Here is a 27,248-nt window from a genome sequence, read left to right on the forward strand (position 1 = left end):
AATTGCAGTGGCTATATTTCTAATGTAAATCACATGCATAATTTGTAAGGAAGCATGTGGCATACATTTCAGAAACAAATAGCGTTATATGAGATTTTATTGTCTTTCCGAGCAAGGTGAGGTTTAAATTTCTCGGTATCCAGTTTGTTATCGTAGGCTTAGCAAGGCGCTCTGAATGAACTTCAAAATTGATATTTGTTAAAATAAAACAGATGTTATATCTTCAGTCCTTTATCAAACTACAAAGAGCGGAGTAAAATACGATACGAGGACAATTTGATTAATGATTTTTTATTAAACCCTTATAAAGAAAACTGTATTGACAATTCCTGTCCCAACACGGTCGTCTTTTATATACATTTTTCACGTAATGACCTTATCTGTCATCTGTCATACAACCACTGTTCTAACCAAACGTGTTACCTACCGTAGTAGTATTGACCTCAGTGTGTTTCAAACAACCGCTGTACTGAATACATCGTCTCTCAGACAACCGCTCTACTAACAACGTCGACTCTCAGACAAACTGCTGTACTGGAGGTCGGGGATCGAGAAAAAAATACACCTGCTGTCACCAAATGCACGCATCATAAGCGACTAATGTTTTGGCGTTGATGTTGAACGAGTATTTAAACATTTGTCGCCTGTTTATACATTGTGTGTGTACCTACGCATAGGCGTTTTTGTATTTGTTATGCCGTGGCGTACATCTGGGTATGTTATATTGTGACAAATAGTGAAGAAAGTGTAGATTCGACATAGTCGTGGTACGCTAAGAAAAACAAAAAGGCAAAAAGCAAAGGTAAGCATATTTTATCTACTTAGGTTTTGGTTTACGTGCCACATATATTGTTTTTAGTTTGTACAAGAATGAATCGTAATAAAAGGGCACCCATCTATTTATTTGTCTTTCTAGAAAATACTTAAAACATACGTAGTACGTTTACGACAATTTCATAGTTATTATTTTCGTAGTACAAAGAATAACATTGCGTTTTAAGTTTTAATTGTTGGCCCTAATGACTATCCTGGGCCGTAAATATATTGTTTTAAGCGACTTCTTCTCTAGAACTAAGTGATCGATATCAACCATATTTGGCTTGTAGCATCCCTAGGTGGTGGGGATTGAAAATTGTACAAATGGTGGGGCTGACCCGCCAGGGGACTGAGGGTCGAGGCAAAAAGGAGGCAATTTAGCTATATTACTATAAACAACTTCTTCTATAGAACTATGCGTTGGATATCAATCATATTTGATCAAAAGCATTCATGGGAAGCAGTGATTCAAAATTGTACCAATGATGTGGCTGAAACCCTAGGGGGCTGAGGAACGGGGCTAGAAAGGGTTATCTGGCTATATTGCTTTTCCTCTCTGGAACCAAGTGATGTATATTACCCATATTTGACTGGAAGCATCCCTGGGTGGTGGTGCTTCAAAATTGAACAAATGGTGGGCCTGGCCCCCAGGGCTAAGGCCAAAAAGGTGTATTACTTGGAAATGGTTGAGATCCCAATTCCGTATAACCATATATACAATTGCTGAGGATAAAGAGAAAAATGCACATTTGCCGCAAGGATGGCCCTAGGGTCTGGCCCCTACCTTGGAGACATAGTAGCTGGGTCATAACTTGAAACTGTTGATATACCCACCCCAAAACTATGTATACAAATGCTGGGCATAAAATGGTGAATGCAGTCATGATAGTAGAATTGATCCTTGGGTCTGGTAATACCCTAGGGACCTAGTTTCTGAGTCACAGCTTGGAAACAGTTGAGATCCCTGCCCCATAACCATACATAAAATTTCTGGGCATGAAAAATCTAATACAGATATTCTATAAGGATTGGCCTTGGGATCTGGCATATTCCCTGGAACTCATTTGGAGAATGTTTTGCCATGATTGCTTCAACATCCAGGTGAGCAATACAGGCCATCTGGGCCTCTTGTTATTATTTAAAAAATCCCGACCGACCTTACTTATTTTCCCAGCCATTTTACCTGTTACTTTTCATTTAATTGTAAACATTCAAGTCCCCAAAGAAAACGGCCAAATCAAAATCTATTTACTTACGTCTATTTATTGATTTAAGGTACGTCGTCATTTATATGTTATCTTAAACGTCCCACCTCCGTTAAGTATACCTTGGACCGTAATCATGTCGGAGCATGATATTTAAAATATATCCAAATTGTCAATGTGCTTAGTACAGGTACAATGTAGAATGATTTATTGGGTTTGAGATTGTACCTGATAAGTGACATGTTTTTAGTTATCGATTTAGAGGGGCTATTAAGCCAAACGACACCCTAAAAATCGAGTAGATACTGAAAGTAAATATATCCTTATTTTACACATACACAATAGATCGCAAGTAAACTTAGAATCCCATTCGTGTTATTAAATTTTAGACACATCTTTTTACTTTCGATTTTTTTTATTTTTTTTTACAGATTTCGTCCATGCAGAAGTAGTATCTGAATTTGTTGTATTTTTAGCTCACCTGGCCCGAAGGGTAATATGGGTAACAGGGGTCAAATAGGTTAAAATATTCAAACAACTTCTTCTCAATAACCAAAAGGCCAAGGGTACTGATATTGAGCCTGTAGCATGCTGGGATGACGGGCTACCAAGTTGGTTCAAATGAATTACCTTGACCAACTTCCAAGATCACAGGGGTCAAATGTCTTTAAATCTTCAAACAACTTCTAATCAATAACCAAAAAGCCCAGGGTACTGAAATTAGGCCTGTAGCATTCTGGGATAAAGGGCTACCAAGTTTGTTCAAATGAATGACCTTGACCCACTTTCAAGGTCACAGGGGTCAAATGTCATTGAGTCTTCAAACAACTTCTTCTGAATAACCAAAAGGCCCAGGGTACTGATTTTAGGTCTGTAGCATGCTGGGATGAAGGCTTCCAAGTTTGTTCAAATGAATGACCTTGACCCACTTTCAACGTCACAGGGGTCAAGTGTCTTAAAATCTTCAAACAACTTCTTCTCATCAACCAAAAGACACAGTGTACTGATATTGGGCCTGGCGCATGCTGGGATGAGGGCTATCAAGTTTGTTCAAATTAATGACCTTGACCCACTTTCAGGGTGACATGGGTCAATTGTCTTGAAATCTTCAAACGATTTCACAATAACCAAAAGGTCCATAGTACTGGTATTAGGTCTGTAGCATGCATGGGTGAAGGGCTACCAATTTTGTTCAAATTAATGACCTTGATCCACTCCTAAGGTGACAGGGGTCAAATGCCTTAAAATCTTCAAACCACTTCTCAATAACCAAAAGGCCCAGGGTACTGATATTGGGCCTGTAGCATGCAGGGATGAAGGACTATCAAGTTTGTTCAAATTAATGACCTTGACCCACTTTCAACCAAGTGTCCTTGTTCGTCATTCCAGGTGACAGGTGTATGTATGATTTTCTTATCAGAAATTATTTTATAGGTACACTTATGTTAGTGAAAAAAATGTCAATTCATATTAAGAGTTTTGAGCAGTGGTTTGACAATCATTAATATAACTAAAATGACTGGTTCCCAAAAAATGTGAATATTGAAATAATAATTGTGTACATCGCATTTTGGTGATGGCTTTCACACAACGTTTTACTCTCAAATATTGATATATCATGTCTATTTATTGATTTAAGGTACGTCGTCATTTATATGTTATCTAAAACGTCCCACCTCCGTTAAGTATACCTTGGATCGTAATCATGTCGGAGCATGACATTTAAGATATATAAAAAAATGTCAATGTGCTTAGTACAGGTACAATGTAGAATGATTTATTGGGTTTGAGATTGTACCTGATAAGTGACATGTTTGTAGTTATCGATTTTTTTCCTTTTCTCGTGCTTTCTACTTCGAAAACTACAATAGATGGAAATACTTTGGTTTGTTTGTGTTTTACGTCTTATTACGTCTATAGTCATTTAAGGACGTGTCAGGTTTTGGTGATGGAGGAAAGCTGGGGTTCCCGGAGAAAAAACAACTACCTACGGTCAGTACCTTGCGACTGCCCCACAAAGGTCTCGAACCCGCGACCAAGTGGCGGAAGGCTAATGGTGGCAGAATGTCGAATGCCTTAACCACTTGGCCATCGCGGCCCCTAGATAGAAATACAACATAAGAAATAAACAATTAACCCTTATGACTATGCACTTTGAAAGTTTCTCTTTAAACTAAATACCTTTTATTGTATAATCGTTTTTTTAAAACGCTTTATTATGTTTCGTTTGTTTTGCTCATGGTATATGAATCACGATTAATAATGTCATTATTTTCTAACGTTGCAGGTAAAAACAATGACGGTTGTCTTTGTGACCCGCATTCCTAAAGGGTTAAAACATGCCCCTGTGTCACGAATAATAAAACAAGGCATTGAAACAGGTATGTCGAGATATTTAGTAAGCATTCAGGAATCATTAACCTAAAGGCTTCTCTGCATCCGTAAGGAAATGATAGATGAATATTCCAATCAAATGTTACCGTTATTTATCGCACTTTTTTCCGAATTATGTATGTAACCTGATTTAAAGGTTTCTGTGGAAGTCTTTGAAATATGCTTTTGAACAAGAACACCTGGCATTAGAAATGATTAAAATGTATTTTTACTGATAAAATGATTTGATTATCTCTGTAAAATGTTTGCGTTTTCGTGTTACCGTTCATGACACTATTCGTATAGTGTTATCTAGTGTATTGCGTTTTATGATTGCAGTTGCTCAGGTAAAGAAAATATGGGTACATCCAAATAAGGTAAGGTTTCCATTTTTTAAGCATTAATGAAATTTATTATATGCATGAACATTTCTCGCAATCACATTGGTCGGATCATATACACGTGACCAGTCCTCAAAAACTCATGTAGACTGGTTATATCCGGTGAATATCGATTTCTTAATATAGCCTATATGGAAATTCCAGGAACCTGTCGTAGCGTATGCGCAGTTAGACCAGAACGCGATCTGCCAGACGACATTAGAAGATGGCTGCAGGCGAACGTTTCTCCTCCGTTACATCAGAAAATTACCAAAACTATCCGAGAATAAAGATGCGTTTAACATAAAAAGGCCATTACACACGCAGTGCATGTCCTCCATGCTTATCTTAAGAAAAAGAACCTACGAAGCTGAACTGTTGAATTCAAACCTGGCTAAATTTTACACGGAGGCTCGCTTACAAAAATCAGAACCTTGAGTTTTGTTTTGTTTTATTTTATTGTTGAAGCATATGATAAAACAGTTATGGGCTTTTGTGCTGGTAAATATGATGTGCTATGAACCTGAAAAAGTGATATTGACCTCGGTTTCGCCACAGTCAATATCACTCTTTCTGGTTCATATCACATCATATTCACCAGCACAAAAGTCCATATTCGTATAATATCATTTTATTACATTTTTGCCAGTGAAATATGGAATCTATCAACTTGATAAAGCTGATATCTTTCACACTGTGACAAATATCAAAAGCGATATTTTCACAGTGTGAAAATATCACTTTTTAGTATTGACCAATCATAACGGTATCTTCTATTCGCTGCATTCAAAGGCAACGATATTTTGTTCAGATTCATATGAAGCGACGGTAGAATAAGTAGTTTGTGGTAAATGTTTGGTACACAAACTTAAGTATTTCCATATATATACCAGTAATGACCTTTTTTATAAGCAATCATACCAGAAAATAGCAGAAAACGTCGATATTGCGTTGAGAATACCAATCAAAATGGCGCGCAGCCTTGTTGCCAAGCGTGACGTCATTAGAATATGGCGCTTATAATTACGCTTCTTATTCCCGCCCTTTTTTAATGCATTTCATTTCAATGTTTTATGTTTTAAAAATGTAATAAATAGAAAAGTTAATGGTGTCTTCAGTAATAACAAATATATTTCACTCGTGTGGCTAATATTTTGATATTTTTCACGAGTGCGAAAACATATCACTTAAGTTCCATGAAATTGTAATAATTAATTTTAATGATGCCTAAAAAATAATTCTTTCATAAGCATAATGGCATTTGCAAACATGCTTATTGCCAACAGAATTATAAATAAGATAATCATATAAAATCTATTCATTGAATCTGATTCAATAAAATGTATGTGTATTTTCACACATCCTTAGTATCATGTCAATGACCGCAAATGTCTTCATTCGCCATTTTCTAAGCCTGGTCCGCACGCTCAGCGGCCACAGATAATTTTACATAACCATTTACTTCCAAAAGTCTCTTAAGGCCATTGCGGTTTAATTTGCAAAAGTAGAAATCGTAATGGTGTGTCAAAGACAACTAGCAACAAGATGAACCAGGATTACGGAGAAGAAGTTTCCTCGGAAACGGCGAGTACATTAGATCACAGTGTTAAGAATACAGAAGTAAACGTTCTGCAGTTAAAGACAAATGTGTTGCACGCAATGCATTCGTGCAATGGAGAGGTCAGGGAATCACAGGGTAATGGCTATTAAATCTAGTTTGTAATCTCATTAGAATAAAATACACCTAAATTGACGTATTCCTTGAGTTGATATTTATTGACGAGTGTCTTCAACAATTTGAAAACTAACTAACAAGAGTAAGATAAACGTGATAACTAATCATCACGAGTTTGGGAACCTGTTTCTTCCATAACATTCGTATTTGATCAGAAAAAAACACATTGTTCCCTTTGAAATACATCATTTATGTTTCCGATGCGGAAACAATTGCCATGGAGTATGACGTCACAATACAAATTGACGTCGACATGCTTTGTCACGTATCGTCATCAATCAAATATTGACCAATGAAATCATGTCCAAGGAGTAACCCACTACTGGATAACCAAAACTGTTTACCAAAACCTAGCAGGTTTATCCAATGCGTCATGAGAAATGAAACCTACATGCTTATGGGAGAAATCATTTTCTAAAATCGCACATTATTTATCACCATATCGAGAATGTTGCTCTTCTGATTGGATTCATCATATTTGCTGTTCTGTTAATCTGCTAATTAGATCCCTAATCAGGATTTATCAGAATCATTAAAGCCAGATTATAAATAATCTCTAGCTGCAATCTTAAGTTTTGAGACGCTTGTCTTATCTATTTTTCAGGGGTATGCATTCGTTGAACTATACTGTGAGTCTTCAATAGACATGGTTCTTACGTTGGACAAAGTGAGTTTGAATATAAATACTTAAAAAAGACAATATATATAAATGTGCAGCAATGCTGCGGTTAAGCAGTATGTTGTGAGATGCACACGTGTTATAACACATTAATAGCTTTACAGATAGTATCGTATTAATTAAAGCACTATTTCTGAACGGTTTTGTTTTGTTTGTTTGAAACACCTTATTAATATTCTCAAATTTATGTGAATTTTAGCTTTCTTCATTTCTTTTTCAACACTTTCTCCTGGCTACTATATTTTTAGCCCACTATCAGTATTCAAATCGCCCTGCGTCCTTGGTCGGTCGTCCGTCCTTAACTAATTATTGTTATCACTATTTCTCAGGAAGTACAAGAGGGATCTTTCTCGAAGTTTTTATTTTTTTTTATAAGTTTTTTATACACAGCAGTATTAATTTTGATCAAAAGTTACTTCAAGGTGCATTTACTGTTAACATGACTCGATCAAACAGATTAGAGAAAAGATAAAACTGACAAAGAACTGATGAAGATGGTACAATGGTGGGCGCCAAGATCCCTCTGGGATCTTTTGTTGGCACTACAGCCACATATAAACTATCATGATTTATAAAAGTTTTTTTCTAGCAAATTGAAGTAAACAAAGCTCCGTTACAACTAGAAAGGTCCAAGTCGTCAATCAGAAAGAGAAGACAGCAGGTAACCAAGAAACAAGTGGAACATGTTCAAACTCCTGACTCCTTAAATAGCAGTAGCTTTGTTGGATACCATACGTATACAGAATATAAACATGACCGAAACAAAAAAGAAAGGGGGCACAAACCAGCAGTCATTTCCATTAGAAAACTCAAAAAGAAAAAACCATGGAAGAAGGTCACAATGCAAACTCCCATAACACCACCAAGACCAAGGCTTGTCAAGAAAGTGCCCACGGGGTTTGAACATTCCAGAAAAAGAAATTACCATCATATCATAGCAAAGGTAAATTGTCTTCAATAGAGAATTATGTTTATTATTCTTATTAGTAAATACACAAATTTAAGTTTTGGAATTACAAATAAAATCAGAATATATTCACACTACCTACATGGATATTGCGTCGTTTGGAATGTATGTACAGTCAAATAAAATATAAATATTGATTTTAACTTATTGAATATTATAACCTTTCATCTTCTTATCATCCATATATCGCCTCAATTAAGTAATTAACCGGATTGAAGGAATTTGAGAACCTTATTGGCATGTTCTCATGACGAACTTACCAATCAGAAACTAGCTTTCATGAGTCGGCCCATTTTTATTGACGCGTGCTGAGCCTGTCAATTGTACAAGACTGAATATTTGGATATATGAACAACCTACTGTCAGCGGTTTACAGATCCCATTTTGAAATAATAATGGCCAGATTCCTACAGTATGCATGACAAGCAGCTCGTTTCGACATCGGTGAATTTTTACTTCGCAAAAACAAATGTTGACGTTGTGTCTGATTAAAAATATGTTTTTCATTCAAGGACTGGGTCACACACCGGAGGTAGATTCAGAAAAAAAGTAGGGGGTCTTGCTTAAATTTGATGATCGGAGCTTAACATGAGTGAATCATGGTTCTTTCGGCAATAATAACATGACCCGTTTCAATTCAAGCATTCGTTGCAAACGAATCGTTTTGAAACAGTCTTAGATCAGATATGATCACAGTTCGACTGAAAATCTTTTTTTTTGTAATCATATTTGTCTAAGTAATTTTTCTCATGTGGTATATTTCTATCATAATGAAATTGTTATTGTAGTGTCCATCCATCACGACATGTGTTGAGCACCGAAATCGTAAACAGAACAGTGTCCTTAACAGTATTCCTGTCGACAGTATCCAAAATGTTGAAGAAGATATTATTCCTGCCTGTGGCAAGGATGCTTCGAAAATTTCAACCCCTCATACAGATTGCGGAAGCTCATCTCTAAAAACAAGTGGTTATTTTACTTTTCAAAAGCGTTTGCCGCTCAAGCGTGTTGCAAACAACCCCGGTAGTCAGTTTGTTCAAGCCCATGTGTATCACAACTCAAAATATCTTTTCGACATAGATGTTGACAACAACATGGTTTTTGAAAGCATTCAGACTGCAATATGTCACAAGCATAAAATTACCTCAGACTCGTTTCTCTTATTCTTTAACGGTAGGTTGTTGGATAAAACGTCTCAAACAATGATATGTAACGATGAAAATATTCACATGACTGTCAAAGGTGTTGGTGGCATGAATGAAGATGATCGACAAAGTTCAAGAAGAAGAAGAAGGTTGAGAGGTGCTCAGGAAAGGATACGAGGTTGGTAAAACTTTACATATAATTGAATCATTTACATGTACAAACATCAAAGCGTATATTCCATTTTACACAATTACCTACTTTCGTTTTGCATAATGAATGTTTAAAACATAAGCTGGGCATCATGATTATGATAATTTATTTGGAATTTATTTACCATCGTTTTTTTTAGGTGCGACATGGAATCGTGTGGAAGATAGATACTCATCCTCGGGACCCTTCGAGCACCAACATGTTACTCGAAAACCTGTAAATAGCAGTGGACGAAGGACTTACTTTGATCGGTGGTCAGCAGAAAATAGAAGTGCATCTAGCAACAGAGGTTATTTAGCCACACGTTCAAAACCAATCACTCGGCAAACAGGTAAGCATTCATATCTGTATCCCCAATGAGTGACACAATTATCGGTGTACGTCAATGTCACGCAGACGGTCCATCTGATCTTGAATGCAGCAGAGGCATTTAGGAGGAGAGTTGACTTTTTCGACAAAATTGCCCCACAAAATGGCTTCTGCTTATTTGAATAAATATCTTGACGATTTTCTCTCGGTTTTGTTATAAAAGTGTGTTACGGTACTGCAAACCCTATGTTCGTTTTCGTTTTTTAAGTTGCCAAATACTTGTCTCTGATTGATAGAACTTTGAGTATTGACAGATTTTAATCATATTTGATATGTAGGTGTTTCTTGATACAAGGAAATCTATTGCAGACACAGATTTGAGAATGGATCACCGTAAGTTAGCCTCTGATTGGTTTAAAATTTCATATTAACATATTTTGCTAAAATTGGTATACACATTCTGTTTCCTACTGGGACAAAAAGGCCGCAATAACATGCCTTCTCATTGGCTGAAATTGTGATACAGTCCCCTGTTGATCAAAGAAGGTATGTAGGGGCTTTTAAATCGTTTCGTTTTTCTGGTTCATCTTTGTGACCGTGGTTTGAGGTATTTCATAAATGGTCCCTTTTTCAATTGAAAATCGTCGTTTTTCTTTTGCCTGTATATCTGTAGTTGGCAATCATCATCCCATTTGTTATATAAATAATAATATCACATCTGTACAATGTAATATTCTCTTCTGAATAGAGCTCAGCATGTAAGAAAATCGCACTGGCTTCCGATATATACAAGTTTAACTACATATTACCTGGTTTAAACATTTTTCTTTCAGATTTGTTCCTCTATATATCAAACATCCAAAGACAAACTATTGCTTATATACTATAAGTAAAAACGTAACCTACGTATATTTCGGGCATATATTCCTGCGAGGTCTAGTGGCAGTTACTTATAATGACATGAAATCTGCTTAAAGAACATGACTTAAAAATAACTTGGGGTATTTCAGAAAAGACAACGAAACCCGTTGAGGATATAAGCCCATCTTTACGGGAGATATCCTCTTCCCTCGATCACTTACACCTTACTCCTACACCTTCATCTCGCAGTAGACGATCAACTATAACGGATGTCGATGATTGGCTGTCAAGAGGAAACAGAACTGCAAGTGACTACTACAGCTCTCGACATTTTGCAATATCTCCAGAACCAGTAGATCAACAAACAGGTGACCTTTTATATTTTGTTTTATTTTTCCTTCATTTCATTTGTTTTGAATTTTAATCTATTTCTTATCGTTGCGTATGTGAAATATGTACAGCGTTATCTGTTTCATGTTCAGTTTCATGCAAAACATATAATCACGCATAACGCATAACTTATCTGTCTGTGTTCTTTGGAACACAACTATCTGTTAAATGTTCTTATGATTATGATTTTAATCATATATATTTAATGAGTTAAAAATCTTCCCTCCTAATTGACCCCGATTAACAGTTTGGCGAAGAGATGATTAGGAAAAACACGAATTAAAGTTAATTCAGCTATTGGTTTATTTAACAACCTAGAGGGCCTGTATAGCTCACCTGGATGATAAAGCAACAATTGGAATTATTCTTATTACATAGAATTCCTCCAGTGGTTCAGAAGACTATTTTTTTTAAAGATTTAAGCCTCTAATTTCCCTATTGGGCCCCGCAAATTTCAGCCCCGTAGGGGGTCCATACCCACCATTTATACAAAATTTAGTCCCCTTTGCCCAAGGATGTTCAAGATAAAATTGGGATATAATCCCTCTATTTATATGGTAGAAGAAGGATTTCAAAGGTTTTTTCCTCTATTACTCTCATTGGACCTCGCAACTCTGCCCACAGGGGCCCCAATCCACCGTTTATACAAAATTTAGTCCCCTTGGCCCGAGCATGGATCTTAAAGGGTACCACTATTTCCCTCTATTTCCCCTCTATTTCCCCTATTCGGCCAACCCCTTTGCCCCTAAGGGGGGGGGGGGGGGGCACTCCACTTTTTTTTCAACATATAGTCCCTTTTCCCCAAAGATGCTTCAGATTAAATTAGCATAAAATCCCTTGATACCTACAGCAGAAGAGGTATTTTAAGGTTTTTATTTCCTCTATTGGTCTCTGTCTCCAGGAGGGCGACGCCTACCATTTATACAAAATCGGGTCCCTTTTGCCCAAGGATGGTCCAGACAAGAAAAATGTCCTTATCCCTACAGTATAAGTTGTATTTTAAAGGTTTTACCTCTATTTCCCATATTTGGCCCACTTCTCTGCCCTCAGGGAGGCCACAACAAACGTTTATGCAAAATTGAGTCCCCTTGGCCCAAGAATGCTCCAAACAAATTAGGATAAATCCCTTAATCCATACCGTAGAAGAAGGATTTCAAACGTTTTTACCTCTTTTTCCCCTATTGAGGCCCCACCTCTCTGTCCCCAGGGGGCCACACCCACCATTTATCCAAATTTAGTCCACTTGGCCCAATGATGCTCCAGACCTAATTAGGATCCTCTCCATTCAGTAGAAGAAGGATATTAACTCAGTTATAATTTGAAGCAAATATTCTCGGTATTGACCCACCACACGAGTACATAGTTCTGTATATGTATCGACAGGAAACGAGAAAGCTGGAATCGCTTCGTACACAAAACAGACAGCGAATGTACAAGAACAAAGTCAACTAAGAAGGTGTGGCTCCCCTGAACAAAAAGAAGGTTATCCCCTGTAATACTAATTAGATCATTTATTTTGTGACTTTTCATTTTATCAGCAGAAATGTTATTACTTTCTGTTCGATTAAATATAACTGGGCAAAGAAGAGATAATGGAAGTGCAGGCAAAGAAATGTGTCGATGTTTTTAGCGCAATCGGCTCCTTTTTGAAGATCGGATCACAGACACTTTCATTTAATATGTGAAACAATAATACAACATAAAAGACATGTTGGTACTGGCTTATAATGCATTTTCTCACATAATGATAAATAGCTCTTCAGATGAGTAGCATATGTCCGACATGTTGAATCAGCCCAAGCCTTGCTTTTCATCCCAGCTGCCACCTCCTGCAGTTCTTTTTCCAGCACACAATCTTTTGACAACAAATAGGAAAGACATGATCATACAATTCCTAAATAGTGAATGGTGTCAGGTGTAGAAACGGCACTAGTTCATACAGTAGAGTTAAAAATATGTAGCTTATGAGGTTCGTGGAGCCTGGAACTTGTATCTGCGATTACATTATTAATATATACACACTTCAATGTAAAATTACGAAAGATAAGCATAGCTTTTGGGTTACGCGACGACCCCTTGTTGAACCAGGGTTATTGTCTGTATGAATAATAATGCATCTGTTTTGTAGACTTGTACACCACCGACAAAAAGCAAGAAATAATGTTGTAAGTTATTTGAGGTTGTTGTGTTCCGATTGCAGGGCCGGCATATCTAGACGCCAGTTGTTATAGAAGTATTATTGCATACTAGACCGAGATTTACGCATTTCCGGCGGTGCTGGAAATTTCTATCCGACCCCCGGGTCTAGATCGCTTACACGCGCAGACTGACTGGGGAATTATAATGACCTTTTCACGCTATTGTTCGTGACGTCAATTTATGACGTTTTGGGGTCAGTCAGGGTCATTGACGTCACAAGCAATTGTCATCCGGGCTCCATATGCAAATGAGAAATGTGCGGACAGTTAATAACTTTACTAGAAAAGCAGCTATTTAAGGTAATAAGCAAGAAATAGAAGGGGGTCTTTTGCTCAATATTTTAGCCCGGGGGTTTGAATAACCTTATCAATTAGTCCCCTTTAAAGTATGCCCCATCACCGTCTGTACAAGCATCTGTCTGTAAAGATGTAACAGGTTTTGAGTCGATTAATACTGCCAGGAAGGATATCCACTATTCTATATTTGCGAAGAATTTCTCCGTTAATAACACCCTGTGATTCATGTTGGTCACCGACTCTTTTATGTTTATTTTGCGTCGTAAGAAGGTCCCTTCTATTATTGACCAGTTTATAGAGAACCCTAGGGTTTTTAAGGGTTTTATGAGGATATGAAGAGCCCTTTCATAGCGCAACGAATTAAAAAGTCATCCAGTTAGGCTATAACCGTAATACCAAATCTGTCCTTGACAATACGGCAAACCGCACTAATGAGTTTTTGGAAGATCTGGGCGCTTTTACGTTCCCCAAAAAGCAAACGGGAATCAAACATGTATGTGGGCTCATAATCCCCCGAGAACTTCAAATTAAGCATGTTGCTTGGTTATTTGAAGGGTAAATAGGTACCGACCGATACGCGCTACTCAGATCGACATAAGCCATGTTACAAGTTGGTGTTACATGTTTTTCAGCCTCTTTTATGTTCATATAAGTACACGAGCAGTCAGAAAGAATGAATATGGTCGTTACTAGGCCGGTTTGCGTCATGAATCAACCGAATCTTCCAGTCCGATTTTGGTATGGCACCCAAGGCATTTACAATTCTAGGTTTAGTCTGTGTAATAACATATACATTGTTTCTTTCATCTTGTATCTGTTTCTGTACTAAGTCACGATGTTTTGCACATGATGAATAATTGTCAATTTCAATATCCTCTATAAAATCCTCCTCCAGAATTTTAAAATCATGTCTGATACCATCTAAAATATAATCACGTTCAGGATCTTTCTCATTTAATAAGTCATGCCGCGCACTTAAACACAAAGGAACTTTAACCTCAATGTCCAATATCAATATATTTGGCACATCACGACCTTGATGTTTAGTAGCTGAATAATCTCCCACGAAACAAACACTAAAAGTATGTGCCAGTCTACATGCTGGTAGGTTACATGTGTCTGCATTAAATTGTCGGCAAATTCCGCGTCCATTGGGTAGGAAAGGCCCTATTTTACGTTTATAAGCCCCATTGTGCCTGCTCAACCTGCTAATAGTTTCGTCGTCGGGTTATTTGGTTTAGCTAGTAGTTGAAAGTCCTGTAAATCTCTCTTTGAGGATGACCAATGTAATCCTTCTTTCGCCTTGGCTTTCCGGTTTTCCTTGTCGTAAAGGAGAACACTTCCGCGTAAGTACCGGTGAAAGAAACGGAATGTGTTCTTTGTGAAGCAAAGATAATCCCGAATGCTTTGCATGTTTACCTCTTTTTTTTCAATCACGAGGAGCAAGATAGTAATGGAACCATACCCCCATTGTTCGATGGATAAATTCTGAATCTCCGGTTTACTTGGGAGTCAATGTTAATAGCGTCCGCATCGCGGTGTGATGGTTCCTTCCATACACAATCGATTATTTTGTAAACTTCAGACTTTGATGAGTGACAGCTGGGGTTATCAATATTACAACCAAACAGATTAGCCAATACTGAATGCATACCTCCCTTGTCCCCGCGTTGTGGACGAGTCGAAGTATCGTCCCCACCTTGCGTGCTAGAGCTCATGCCAGCGTTGGATTGAAGCCGATTAATTCGTGACCGTGTCTCTTCAAATTGAGTTCGTCAGCCCAGTTCCTTTTATCCAGTTTCAATTGGCGCAATTCTTCCTCGCGGTCTTGAAGGCTTTTGTCCAGTCCGGTATCTTGAAACTTGGCCCCGTCCTCAGAGCTCGAGTCTGAACCATGTAATGTTTCGTTGTCTTCTGCCATTTCGTCACTCACATACTTACTGGCGATTGCCGACTTTGGTTCCCCGAGTCTTTTAGGCTCAGTCTCGTTTCTCGCTGGCCTACTATTCATCAGCAATTTGATAAAAAAAATGTCAGCAACTGTACATGTGGTGCGCCACAGTACGTGGTAGGCACATGTTTAGCATAGAGAGAGCTCTAAATGGGGATAACTACAAAATGGCTATTGTAATGGTATAACATTAAAGTGATAAAGGGAGATAACTACATAATGGATATTCACAAAACTCAATTTATATCATAAATTCTCAACCTAGAAATATTCTGATTACTAAAGTCTTTATAAATTATTTAAGTCTAACTCAACTGTCGGAACACCCAAAAAGGACACCAGAAGTACGCTAAGATAGACAAAGTTAATAATATTCATTAAATGTAAACATTACTAATATCCACCGTCCATTCCCGTATCCTAATCTACGAGTTGCTTCCCTTAGCCTATAAACTAAACATACTGAGTACTTCAAGGTTTTGGAACGATCCAAAGATAAAGCAGCCACCAGCAGCTCATAAACCAAATTTACCCTAAGGATGTCCGATCGCAACTGATTCGCCCCTTGTAGGAACGCTAACATCAACGGGGCAACGCACGCGCTTAACGGGGAAACACACGTTACCCAGCGGACTTCGAAGATGTATTCGACACTTTTTAGTGAAATATTGATGTATTTCATACCATAGTAGCGATCCCAATTTTTTTGGTTCACTTTTCCTAAATAGATGTCATTTTGATAATAAGTTGATATTTCCGGTGCGTGGTTCTATAAAAAGAACCAGAAATATAGTCATGGCTACGTAATCGCGAAACAGGTGTAGCTGCACTCAAGTGACCCCGGCTGACACAGTTCGAGAGGTCACGAGAGTTTACAAAATGGCGACTTTCACACACACTCGCAACGTCCGCGCTCTCTGCAAAAACATGTCCTTTCTCACTCTCTCTAGACGGTCCTTTCACTGGACTAACGGTTTATCAAGATAATAAGGATATTTTCATCTGAATAATAACCATATTGAACATTGGAAAACACTTGATTAAGATTAAATAAGGTTTGAATGGACATTTTTTTTAAAACATGTGTTTGACAACTCAAGATATTTACAACATTTTAAACTACTGTCACTCTACAGTCAGTGACTATGATTGAACAATTCATTAAAATATCATACTTCATGACAAACAATCCAGTAAAATACAACTTTTAACAATATAAGCGCTATATCATATTGTACAAAATTCCTCTTTAATACGCGATGTCAAGTGAATTAAAAAAACAAATCTGAATAATTGAATATAGTTGTTGTGTGAACACGGCGTGAAAAAAACGATGCTCGTCAAAACATCGGATCGAGTCACTCCCAGAGTTACAGGATACAAATGCTAGTATGATTGTAGTAAATATGAATTATTATCTGGTAGTGAGTGACTTAATGAAAACCCTCGCGAGAACCGCACAAGAATGTTGTCTGTCAAACAGGGCTCCCCACACAAGTCGCTTCAAGGGTTCAAGTTCAGGGTACATACAGTGAGATAACGATCTGTCAGATAATAAACAGGAAATAATGATAGGATAATAACTAAGGTCACTTTAATTAAAACGTCAGACATTCCTGAACTAATCCAGACTTACTGACGTGCAGCTTATTTTGTTGTATACAGTATAACCTCGATGTATCGCTACCCGTTGTACCGCCAAACTCGTCTACCATTATCAACTTTGTCAGAACCGATCGATTTCCCCACACTTTCATTGGATATTTTACAATAATTCATGAAGCTAACAAGGCTATTGATACAAGTCAAGTCAGATTACCTGAGTGAGATCTTGAAGGTGTTTTGAATGGTGTACAGGTAAAATCTCACTTGCTTTGCATGCTTTTTTCCAACTTCATTCAGCCTTGTTGTCTTTGTGCTTAGTTATGATTTTTTCAATGTCAAAGTCTAAGTCAAAAGTTTTATTTAGAGTCGGTACATGGTATAACAATACAACATTAGCTCTAAGGAGCTATCAAAACCGACTAACATACAGGACATACTCATTGCATAATAAAACAGTTACAAAGTCAATAATTTACTCATACATCACATTTCATTTTCAACTAGGTTAGCACTATCATTTGTTAAAAGCACATGTACACAAGTAGCTGTTTAAAATAGCAGATATCAGTCTAAAAACATGGGGTGTAAAAGCATATTTAAAAACCTTGTGTACTTGTATGAGAGTAATAAGTGATGCTATGTTGTTGTGTGGTATATTATGTAGGTTGTTTGCATGTGACACATTTACATGGTGGTCCGTACCAGCTGTTTATAAGTGTTTTGAATTGCGAAAGTGTTGTTGCTGTTCGAAAGTGGTCTGGCAGAGAATTCCATATTTTTGGTGCTTCAGATCGAAAAGAGTGTTTGCCAAATTTGGTTGTTCTTACTTGTGGCATGTCTGCTGTGTTGTGGTATCTAAAGGAGTATGTGAGGGGGCAGAAGTTAAAGTTTGAGAGGATGAATGAGTGATATATAGTGAGTTTGCCTAGTCTGTTTAAGTGTCTGCCTATTCGTTTTGATACGTTTAATTGTCTAGATGTTTTTTTACAAGTGTTTGAGATGTGTGTATGAAAGTTTAGTTGGAAATCTATGGTGACACCTAGCAATTTCACTTCTGGTTCGCAGTGAATCAAATTGTTCTGTCCTAAACTAAATGTGATATTTTCTTGTTGTGTTTTTTTGCCTATAGCCATTGGCTGGAATTTGTCTGGATTTGCCTGCATGTGGTTGTCTGCGAACCAGTGTATTAGTGCGTCGCTGTCTGCCTGTAGTGAAGATTTGACTATGTCTAGTGAGGAGTGTGCTTTGCTGAGTGTGTTGTCGTAGGCATAGTTGTACAGGTTGCTATGTTCTATGAAATGGAATATGTCGTTGATAAAAATGTTGAAAAGAATAGGGCCTAAAATTGATCCTTGGGGTACCCCCTTGTATAAATTTTGAAATGTGCTAGTGGTTTTGCCAAGTTTGTCGCATTGTTTTCTATTACTTAAAAAGTCCGAAAGTAAATTTGTTGCCGACTGATCTAAACCATAATTTTGGAGTTTGAGAAGAAGAAGGTTGTGGGGCAAACAGTCAAAGGCCTTTGAGAGATCCATCAGTATGCAGGCTACATACTGATCTTGGTCTAGTGCCATCTTCCAGTCCTCAATGACTCTCAGTAATGCCGTTTGACACCCATATCCTGCTCTAAATGCAGAGAGATAAGGGTGAAAAACGTCATCAAAGAAGTCACTGAGTTGGGAATGTATGGATCTCTCAAACATCTTGGAAAGTGCCGGGAGAATGCTGACGGGTCTGTAGTTGCCTTTGTCAAGTGTACTGTTTTTCTTGTGTATTGGTCTGACTTGTGCTGATTTTAGGTTGTCTGGAAAGGTGGAGGTGGATAGGGCGGTATTAACAAGTGTAGTGACTGGTTTAGTGATGGCGGGTTGTGCTAGACGTAATAATTTAGGCGATATGTTATCGTAGCCCGTTGCTTTCTTAGGGTTTATTTTGTTAAATTGTTTATGTATGAATTGTTCGTCTACTGGTTTAAATTTGAATTGACTCATTTGAGTGTTGTGTTTCTGGTTTTCTGTGATTTTTTATAAACTAGGGTGGGTATTGTTTATGTCGATGCTGTTTGTACCTATTTCTTTTGCTTCGTTAACAAAAAAGTTGTTAAAAATTTCTGCTACTTCTGTTTGCTCATTAACTATTTTCTCTTCATCTAGGACGATGTCAATTTGTTTTTGATTTCCTTTGTTGGTTATAAGAGGTTTAATTGTGTCCCAAAAGTTTTGCGTGTTTTGCCCCCTGTACATTTGTCTATGAAATAGTGTCTTATTGATTGTTTTCTTAATTTAGTGACCTTATTTCTCTGTTTTCTATAATTTTCCCAGTTGTGGCCTAAACGGTTCGATGTGAATTTGTTGTGTAGCATTTTCTTGTGATATATTTCCTGTCGTAGTTTCTTGTTCATGAAGGGTGCTTGAATGGAAATATATGGCATTATTCTGGAGATTTGACAAATTTTCTTACAATGTTCTCGATAAAAGTGAATACACGGGTACTTCAGGAATGCATGTATAGGTAATTTTTATCATTAATTTCATTATTCATTGAAATGTTTCATTGCGTTGACATAACGTCCGGAAACGAAAGTAAAAACACTGCCCTCTGGTGATGGTAATTCTGAAGTATTGTGTTTGACCAGATTCTTGAATTACAAGTGATCAAGCGTCTGGTTGAACGAGACTATATTCGGCGTAGCTTTGCGCAGGCAACAAGAGCCTGGTTGAACGAGACTAAGTAAGCCCCGTGGGTCAGTTTCATATGTTGTCATTTCGTATGGTACGTGTGTCTAATCAATTTATTACTTTACATCCGAATACAATTTACCATATTAGCTCTGTCGGTTATTTATTCATTCACATTATATGGCTTCTCACATAGCTTCCCAAAAAAGTAAACAGGTTGTGAAGAAATTCAATTCATTTTACAGTTAAACGTCGGACTGTGGATGCTAATTGGACCAACAAATCGTAATTGTAAAAATGGAATAAAAAAGAGTAAAAGCTCATATGAACTGTAGACCTCGGAATGGTCTTAATGCAATGATCTGTGCAAATTGTTCTGAATTTCACATTGAACCAACTAGTATGAATTACGTAAACGTATGACGCTTCACAGACAACAGACAGGACAGTACGTATTATGAGCCAATATTGGATCATCGTTAAAGGGACAATTTAGTGAAGTAATATTTTTTTATAACTTTGCCACAAAATTCTTCATGATTATATAGTTTGATACTCTTTATGAACAATTCATATTGGGAAATTGGCAGGAGACAATATAACTGCACAGCCGTACGTTTTAGCGGCAGCTGTCGGTGATTTTGTAGCTAACAGGAATGTCTTTCCAGCCGAGGAGAGAAGGTAACTTCTCGCTTTATTAGCCTAGCCTCTCTAGAATACAAGTACATGCAATTATTATGAATAAAAATCATCTCCCAACAGCGTCTCAAACATCATTATAAATGAGTGATCTATTTTACGTTTAAACCTGTTGATATCATACATTCTGCTGTTTGAAATTCTCCCTTTGGCGCCCTCTCAGTGGGTGCATGCTCTAATTGAACCTGTTCGTTTTTATTTAAATCCAAATGTGGACAGAAATTTCTGATTAGAGGTAAATATTATGAAACTTATACTCTTACTTGCGATATACTGTGTAAACTCGGACTCATAACTAACACCGTGTTGTCGGTCGACAGTGTAGTGCTGTACATGTTTACCTCTCACTGAAAGGTCCAGATATTGCGCTATTTTGGGCGTAGCTATTTTTATCACGGCTTTCCCAAAAGATGAAACTGACCCCTTTTCGTTACGGAGTGATGGCCCTTTGCTGGAAAGTACTTGTCCAGACAACTCCTCCAAAACGATGGGGCCAGTTTCAACGGAAGTTTTAAGATATGATAACTACCCCTTTGGTGATGTGCATCCAGGTAACTTTTTCCATCACTTTTTTACGAAGTTATAACCCTTTCTTGAATAATCCTTTTCCTTAAAACTTATCATGATCAAATCGGCTACTGCCTCCTGATGTTGTGAATCCAAGTAGTATTTTTTCATTCCGATCCTTTTAAAAGGAGTGATGGTCCTTTGTTAAAACTTTGTCTGTCTCCTAAACCACCCCTCCGATTTCAATGAAAGTTACAGATATAGCAATTACCCCCTTGTGTCGCAAATCAGGGTAGTATTTTTTTTCATTTCGACTCTCTTTGACAAAGTTATGGCCCTTTGTTGAACAAACCCTAAAACATTTTGTCCGGACAACTCGTTCTTAAGTTAAAGATCGATTTCAACGAAACTCCCCAGGTATGATAAATACCAACTGAAGTTGTTCCTCCATGTATTATTTGTTTAATCTGACCCCCTTTTTACGGAGTGATGGCCCTTTGTTGAAAAATATTTGTCAAGACAAATGGGGCCGATTTCAACGGAAGTTTTCAGATATGATTACTGCCCCCTGATGTTGTGAATTCAAGTAGTACTTGTTCATTCCGACTCTTTAAAAGAGGAGTTATGGTCCTTTGTTAAAATAAAACTTTGCCTGTCTCCTAAACTACATGTCCGATTTCAATGAAAGTTTATAGATATGGTAATTACGCCCTTGTTTCGTGCATCATAACTTTTTGTCCGGACAACTCGTTCTGGATCGATTTCAACGAAACTTTCCAGAGATGATAAATACCACCTGAAGTTGTACATCCAGACGTTATTTTATTTTCATTTCGAGCCTTTAAAATGGATCTTTGTTGAAAAATCTTTCTACGGGCAATTCCTCCAAAACTACGGGGTTAATTTGATCAGAGTAGTATTTTTTTCATTCCGACCCTTCAAAAAGGAGTTATGGTCCTTTGTTGAGAAAAAAATGTTGTCTCCGAAACTGCCGGTCCGATTTCAATGACAGTTTACATGTTTGGTAAATAACCCCTGATGTCGTGCATCAGGGTAGTAATTCTTTCATTTCGACCCTTTTTAAGGAGTTATGGCCCTTTGTTTGAAATATTTGTCCGGACAACTTCTCCTTAACTACTATGACGATTTTAGTAAAACTGGTTCATCTTGGCTAACAATATTTGGTGTGCAAGTATGTTTTGCAATTGGGAGGGAGTACAGAAAGTATGTCAATTACCTATATACTTAAATAAGTGTACAGATCAGTGAATAAATAAACCATTACTGGTGTGAGACTATGGATTGCTTTGCAATGCTTTACCTTACTAAGCATTTAGATAGCCATTGACTTACTGTTCTAGTTGTTGAAGGTTGTGAGGTCGCGTCACCAAACATTTCGAACTCCGTCCCTTGAAATACTTGAGTTACTGCCCCTTAATAAGTAGCTTTTCATGTAAGTTTGTTTTCAATTTTAAAGTTATTAATTATAACTTATAAGTTGAACTTAAATTATTCCGAGACAGAATAATTGCTTTCATTTGACAATAGAAATTTTCATTGGAAACATACATCATTTGTTTAGTCATGTGATTTTGTTTTTTTGATAGTCATACCACACATGTGCGAGTTGCAGTGTGTGGTGAATGAAATATATGTGATATGAATAAGAATGTAAGCTTGTATAATTATCTGATACTAATTTGATTCCGATAGCACCTGTCTAGATTTCCAAATAACGAACACATTCGGTCTATATAACTGATACACATCTACTCCTAATGATGGTCAAGTTTTTAATGAGTGTAGTATTAAAACACAAAAGAAAAACTTTTGGGAAGTCTCAGATCTAGAAAAATAAAGAAAGTCAAGTTTAAATATTCTATTTGTTCCTATCTGATGCTTTGTGACTAAAAAAATTATCCTAAAATTTGTTAAAAAATATTGATTTTCATTTAGTTGAAATATGATTGTTTGACTGTAAACCGTATCATTCCATTTTTATCAATGTAAACGTAATCCGTATCACACAGGGACGGCATCCGTATCAGCATACATACCAACTGCATATTTTGGTAAAAATATCGCTAAAACTTGTGTTTAGTTCAGAATATTCAATGTTATTTTGTTAATAAGTAACTTGCCAAGATATGTACGTGTTGTGTAAAAGTAATTTAATTAAATAGTTATTACATTTAAATCTCCACAAAGCCGTATGTAAACGGATGTACGGACATATATATGATTAATTCAGTCAAAACCAATTCAATTAAAATATACATATATTGACATAGCAGCTTTAGACATACTTATTATATATAGACTGAGATAAAAGGGTAAGTTATACAAGAAAACGCAAACTAATGCAAACTACACATAGCAACAAAAACAAAAGCAAAGGGTTATCTCCCCCTCGTCATAAGAACCTTAATACAGCAATTAACCTTCCACCTCCTCCTCATTAACCTCCTCATTCCTTATTAGAACCTTAATACTGGAATAAACGAAGAAATGAAAACATATACTATATGACACTTACAACGCTGATGCACATGCTCAATAGAAAACGGGAATCGACTAGCACATTCCACTAGTTACCGACAATAATGCAATATTAATTATATATGCACTTTAGAATATATCAAATAGTACATGTTATAACATTTACAAAACCTTAATAATTACACACTTATAACGTATTATATGTTTTAGTTTTCTAAACAAAACAAAATAATCATTTTGTTCTCCATCAGACACAATTCTTTTGTGATATTTTCAATGGTTGCCCAACTAAATCAGAAACATGTTTTAACGACTTCTCAAATAGGTTGTAAGATAATGCTTTATCGACCATGTCGATTTAACTATTAAACATTTAAAATATATATTTAAGTGTGGACAAAACATTACTTTCTACAAAAATCGTGTAGAGATTTTAAATATCAAATACTATCCAGTTGTGCTAAATCAATCAAGCCTAAAATATATAGTACTGTATACTATGTACGATCGAGCTATATTTTCATTAATATAAATAATTCTCGTATTAATTTAAACATATGATGTATAAAAACAAAGATATTATCACGAAAATAGATAACGGAATAACATGTAATACAAGCACAAGTTAAATAGTATTCGTTTCAATAACCCCATCACTCAATAACCCCATCACACGTATAAGGTCTAGACTTGGTGGCAATATCTTAAACAGGCTCTCACATAAGATTGTTTACACTGTTAAACGAATATTCGTCAATTTCCAGACCCGTACTACGGTAAGGAGTTGAAGCAACAGTTACGGATCGTGTTGATTGGCAAAACAGGAGTTGGAAAGAGTGCGACAAGCAACACTTTACTTGGGACAGAAGCGTTTAAATCTTTCGTTGCGGGGGCCTCGGTGACTCATAGATGTCAATCTGACGAAGCGCGTCGATTTGGGAAACATCTCGTAGTTGTTGATACGCCAGGCATGTACGATACTGACGTCAGCATAGAACAGACTAAAGAAGAGGTCAGCAGATTAATCAATATGACGATACCGGGTCCTCACGCTATTATCCTTGTTGTCGCCATAGGGAGGTTTACTAAAGAAGAACAAGATACAATTAGACAACTTGCTGAGTTGTTTGGTGACGACATATATAAATATATGATTGTGCTATTTACAGGAAGAGACCATTTAGAACGACAGTCGGAAAGTTTAGAAACATTTATTAAAAAAGGCACACAACATCTTCGGGACGTGTTGGATATATGCAACTATCAGTACATTGCGTTTGACAATACTAAACCAAGAGCAGAACGGGACAGTGATGCTAAACAGTTGGTGGATATGGTTGACGTAATCGTTGAACGTAATGGTGGTTCTCATTATACTAATGAAATGTATAAGAAAGCAGTGGAAGTCTTCAGGACACGTGAACTGGAACGTCAGCGAGAAAAAGAGGAGCAAAAGCGATTACATGAAGAGCAAATCAGGAATGAAGTAAGAGCTGAGTACAGAAAACTACATCAGGAAATGGAAGAGAAAAATAGGAGTTTACAATATGACCTACAACAAAGTTGTGAGCGTGCTGTTTCGAACGAAAACGAAATAAGAAATATATATCGTCAAATGAAAGAAAACAAAAGAAAGGATAAGGAAAGGGAAGATAAGATAGAACAAGAAAAAGATGATTTACAGGCTAAGTTACGAGACGCTGAGACAAAATTAGCAAAGTACATGGATGGCTATGAAGTGGATCCCAAACAAGTGAAGCTGTTACAGGGAGATGTGAAAACTCTAACTGCAACTCTACACAAAAAAGAGAGAGAAAGAACAGAACAGGAACAGGATGGTAACGAACAACAACAATCTATGCAAGCGGTGCTTGATTCATTACAAAAGAAAAACGAGAACCATCGTAAATTGAATCAAAGGTTGTTAGATAAAGCTGATGAAAGAAAGAAATATCAAGAAACGGAGAAAGAAAAGATACTAAACAAAATGACTAAAATGCAAGAAAAACTTGAAGAGCAGTTACAGGCGAGTAAAAATACATCCGATGAAAGAAATGAACTAATTTCGGATTTACAAAAAAACATAGAGAAACTCCTAAAGGAGAAGAAAAAAAAGTCTTGTTCAATTATGTGATAGTACGTTTTACTGCGATGCATAAATGCTTGTATAACTCAGTATAATTTTTATTTATCATGGTATGTGTCCCATCGCCCAATTGCGGATCAATACACCTATAATGGCTCAATCAACCTAAATTGTATAGCTGTAAAAAATGTATAGCCGTATCAAGCTATAGTTTCTAAGATTTTAAACTTGCATAAAAATCTAGGATAATGTTGATATAGAGAGAAGCATACATTCAGGTGTAACCATAACATGATTGATTATTTCTCATCGAATGTAAACAGAGTACATATGTAAATAAACACGGAAAATAGTATTCATTTTTACACAAGTTTATGATAAAATTGTGGTGCCACATGTGTACAAGAGTTTTACATGAAGATTGTATTTTTGTTCCTTTGAAAACAACAACGGCGATCTACATTCGTAGCTGAAGAAAGATAGTTTTTTAATTTGTGTATGTATAACATACATGTATATAGACTTTCCTCATCATATCATTGCAAAAGAACCACTGAACATCATGCTTACACATGTATACTTCTAATGTACAGATGTACACCTGTAGCTCCATAGCTGGTATTTGATATAAAAACAGTGCTTTATTGAGAAGTGCTGTCTCTTTTAAGCTCCTTTGGTGGCACATGATGGTCTAGATGATGAATCCCGATATAAATACGTATATAGTCTTAACTGCTTGCCTAAATCTATCTCATTCAAAAATCATTTGTGTATATATGTATAGTTACGAATTATATTACTTTTTTTGTACCCGCATATGCTGTTTTACCTGTTGTCCCGTTTTTTAAACCAAATAAGTATACAACATGATGGATAGTTTTCTGTGTAAGGCAAGTCGAACATTTTAGTCATTTAAAAGTATTGTACTGAAATAAAGTACAAAGTTTATACAATACAATATGCTTGAATATTGAGTAATTCGACGTATGAATTGCACCAATTATGTTTTGATTAAATAAATATGATAAGGAATAGTACATATCCAAAAACGAGATGGCCTTATTCAAATATAATATATATTTTTATATAGTTAAATACCTTGACAAAATATCAAACGGATTAGTTTGTCATAACATACATGTAGCTTAATGTACAAGAGGAACATGTATTTATTTATTCTTTTTTAATTTATAAGTAATACTTTTTTTTCTCTTTTCAATCATTCGCTTTAAATAGATGATATGTGTTCTCCCTCTTTTTGAGTAAAGACGATACATTTAGTGTTTATTCTTAGCTACGGAATACAAACTTAATTATTTTGTTATGTTATTATATTGAGAGTGTTACTCTGAATATATTACTTCAGTCTCTTGTTCAAACACCAAGTGCTGGGTCCCATTTGTGTAAACATTTAATGATATATATATAAACACTATTGGCCATATTATTTGCAAGCCGAAAACGATAATCGTCATTCCGCTTTGATATTTACATTGTATTTGTAATCCGGAAAAGGAAGAAGTCATTCCGTTTTGTTACTTGTACACCAAACGTTCACCCTCGGGACATAGAAACCGACGATACATTTATACATTCGAACATGAGCAATGCAAGTTCCTAAAAGCACCTTTACATGTGGAAAGATTGGATACATAAA

General features: G+C 36.5%; 1 protein-coding gene across 1 annotated transcript; it reads left to right on the plus strand.

Annotated features, from left to right (window-relative positions):
• The first annotated feature begins 485 nt into the window (after positions 1–485).
• LOC110461078 lies at positions 486–26,628 on the plus strand. Its single transcript, XM_021514362.1, has 9 exons — positions 486–802; positions 4,309–4,402; positions 4,734–4,771; positions 7,114–7,176; positions 7,778–8,131; positions 8,944–9,478; positions 9,651–9,842; positions 10,831–11,049; positions 24,270–26,628. The coding sequence occupies exons 2-9, from the start codon at positions 4,318–4,320 to the stop codon at positions 25,637–25,639; spliced, it is 2,856 nt and encodes a 951-aa protein (XP_021370037.1). The 5' UTR covers positions 486–802; positions 4,309–4,317; the 3' UTR covers positions 25,640–26,628.
• The last annotated feature ends 620 nt before the right edge of the window (positions 26,629–27,248 follow it).

Source organism: Mizuhopecten yessoensis, unplaced genomic scaffold (genome assembly GCF_002113885.1).
Source record: "Mizuhopecten yessoensis strain PY_sf001 unplaced genomic scaffold, ASM211388v2 scaffold10565, whole genome shotgun sequence".
Classification (NCBI taxonomy): Eukaryota; Metazoa; Mollusca; class Bivalvia; order Pectinida; family Pectinidae; genus Mizuhopecten; species Mizuhopecten yessoensis.

Excerpts from the sequence above, each read along its gene's own strand:
- LOC110461078 (XM_021514362.1), top strand. The coding sequence starts at position 4,318 with ATGACGGTTGTCTTTGTGACCCGCATTCCTAAAGGGTTAAAACATGCC. Across the intron at positions 8,132-8,943 it reads ACCATCATATCATAGCAAAG|TGTCCATCCATCACGACATG; the intron begins GTAAATTGTCTT and ends TTGTTATTGTAG. Across the intron at positions 9,479-9,650 it reads TGCTCAGGAAAGGATACGAG|GTGCGACATGGAATCGTGTG; the intron begins GTTGGTAAAACT and ends CGTTTTTTTTAG.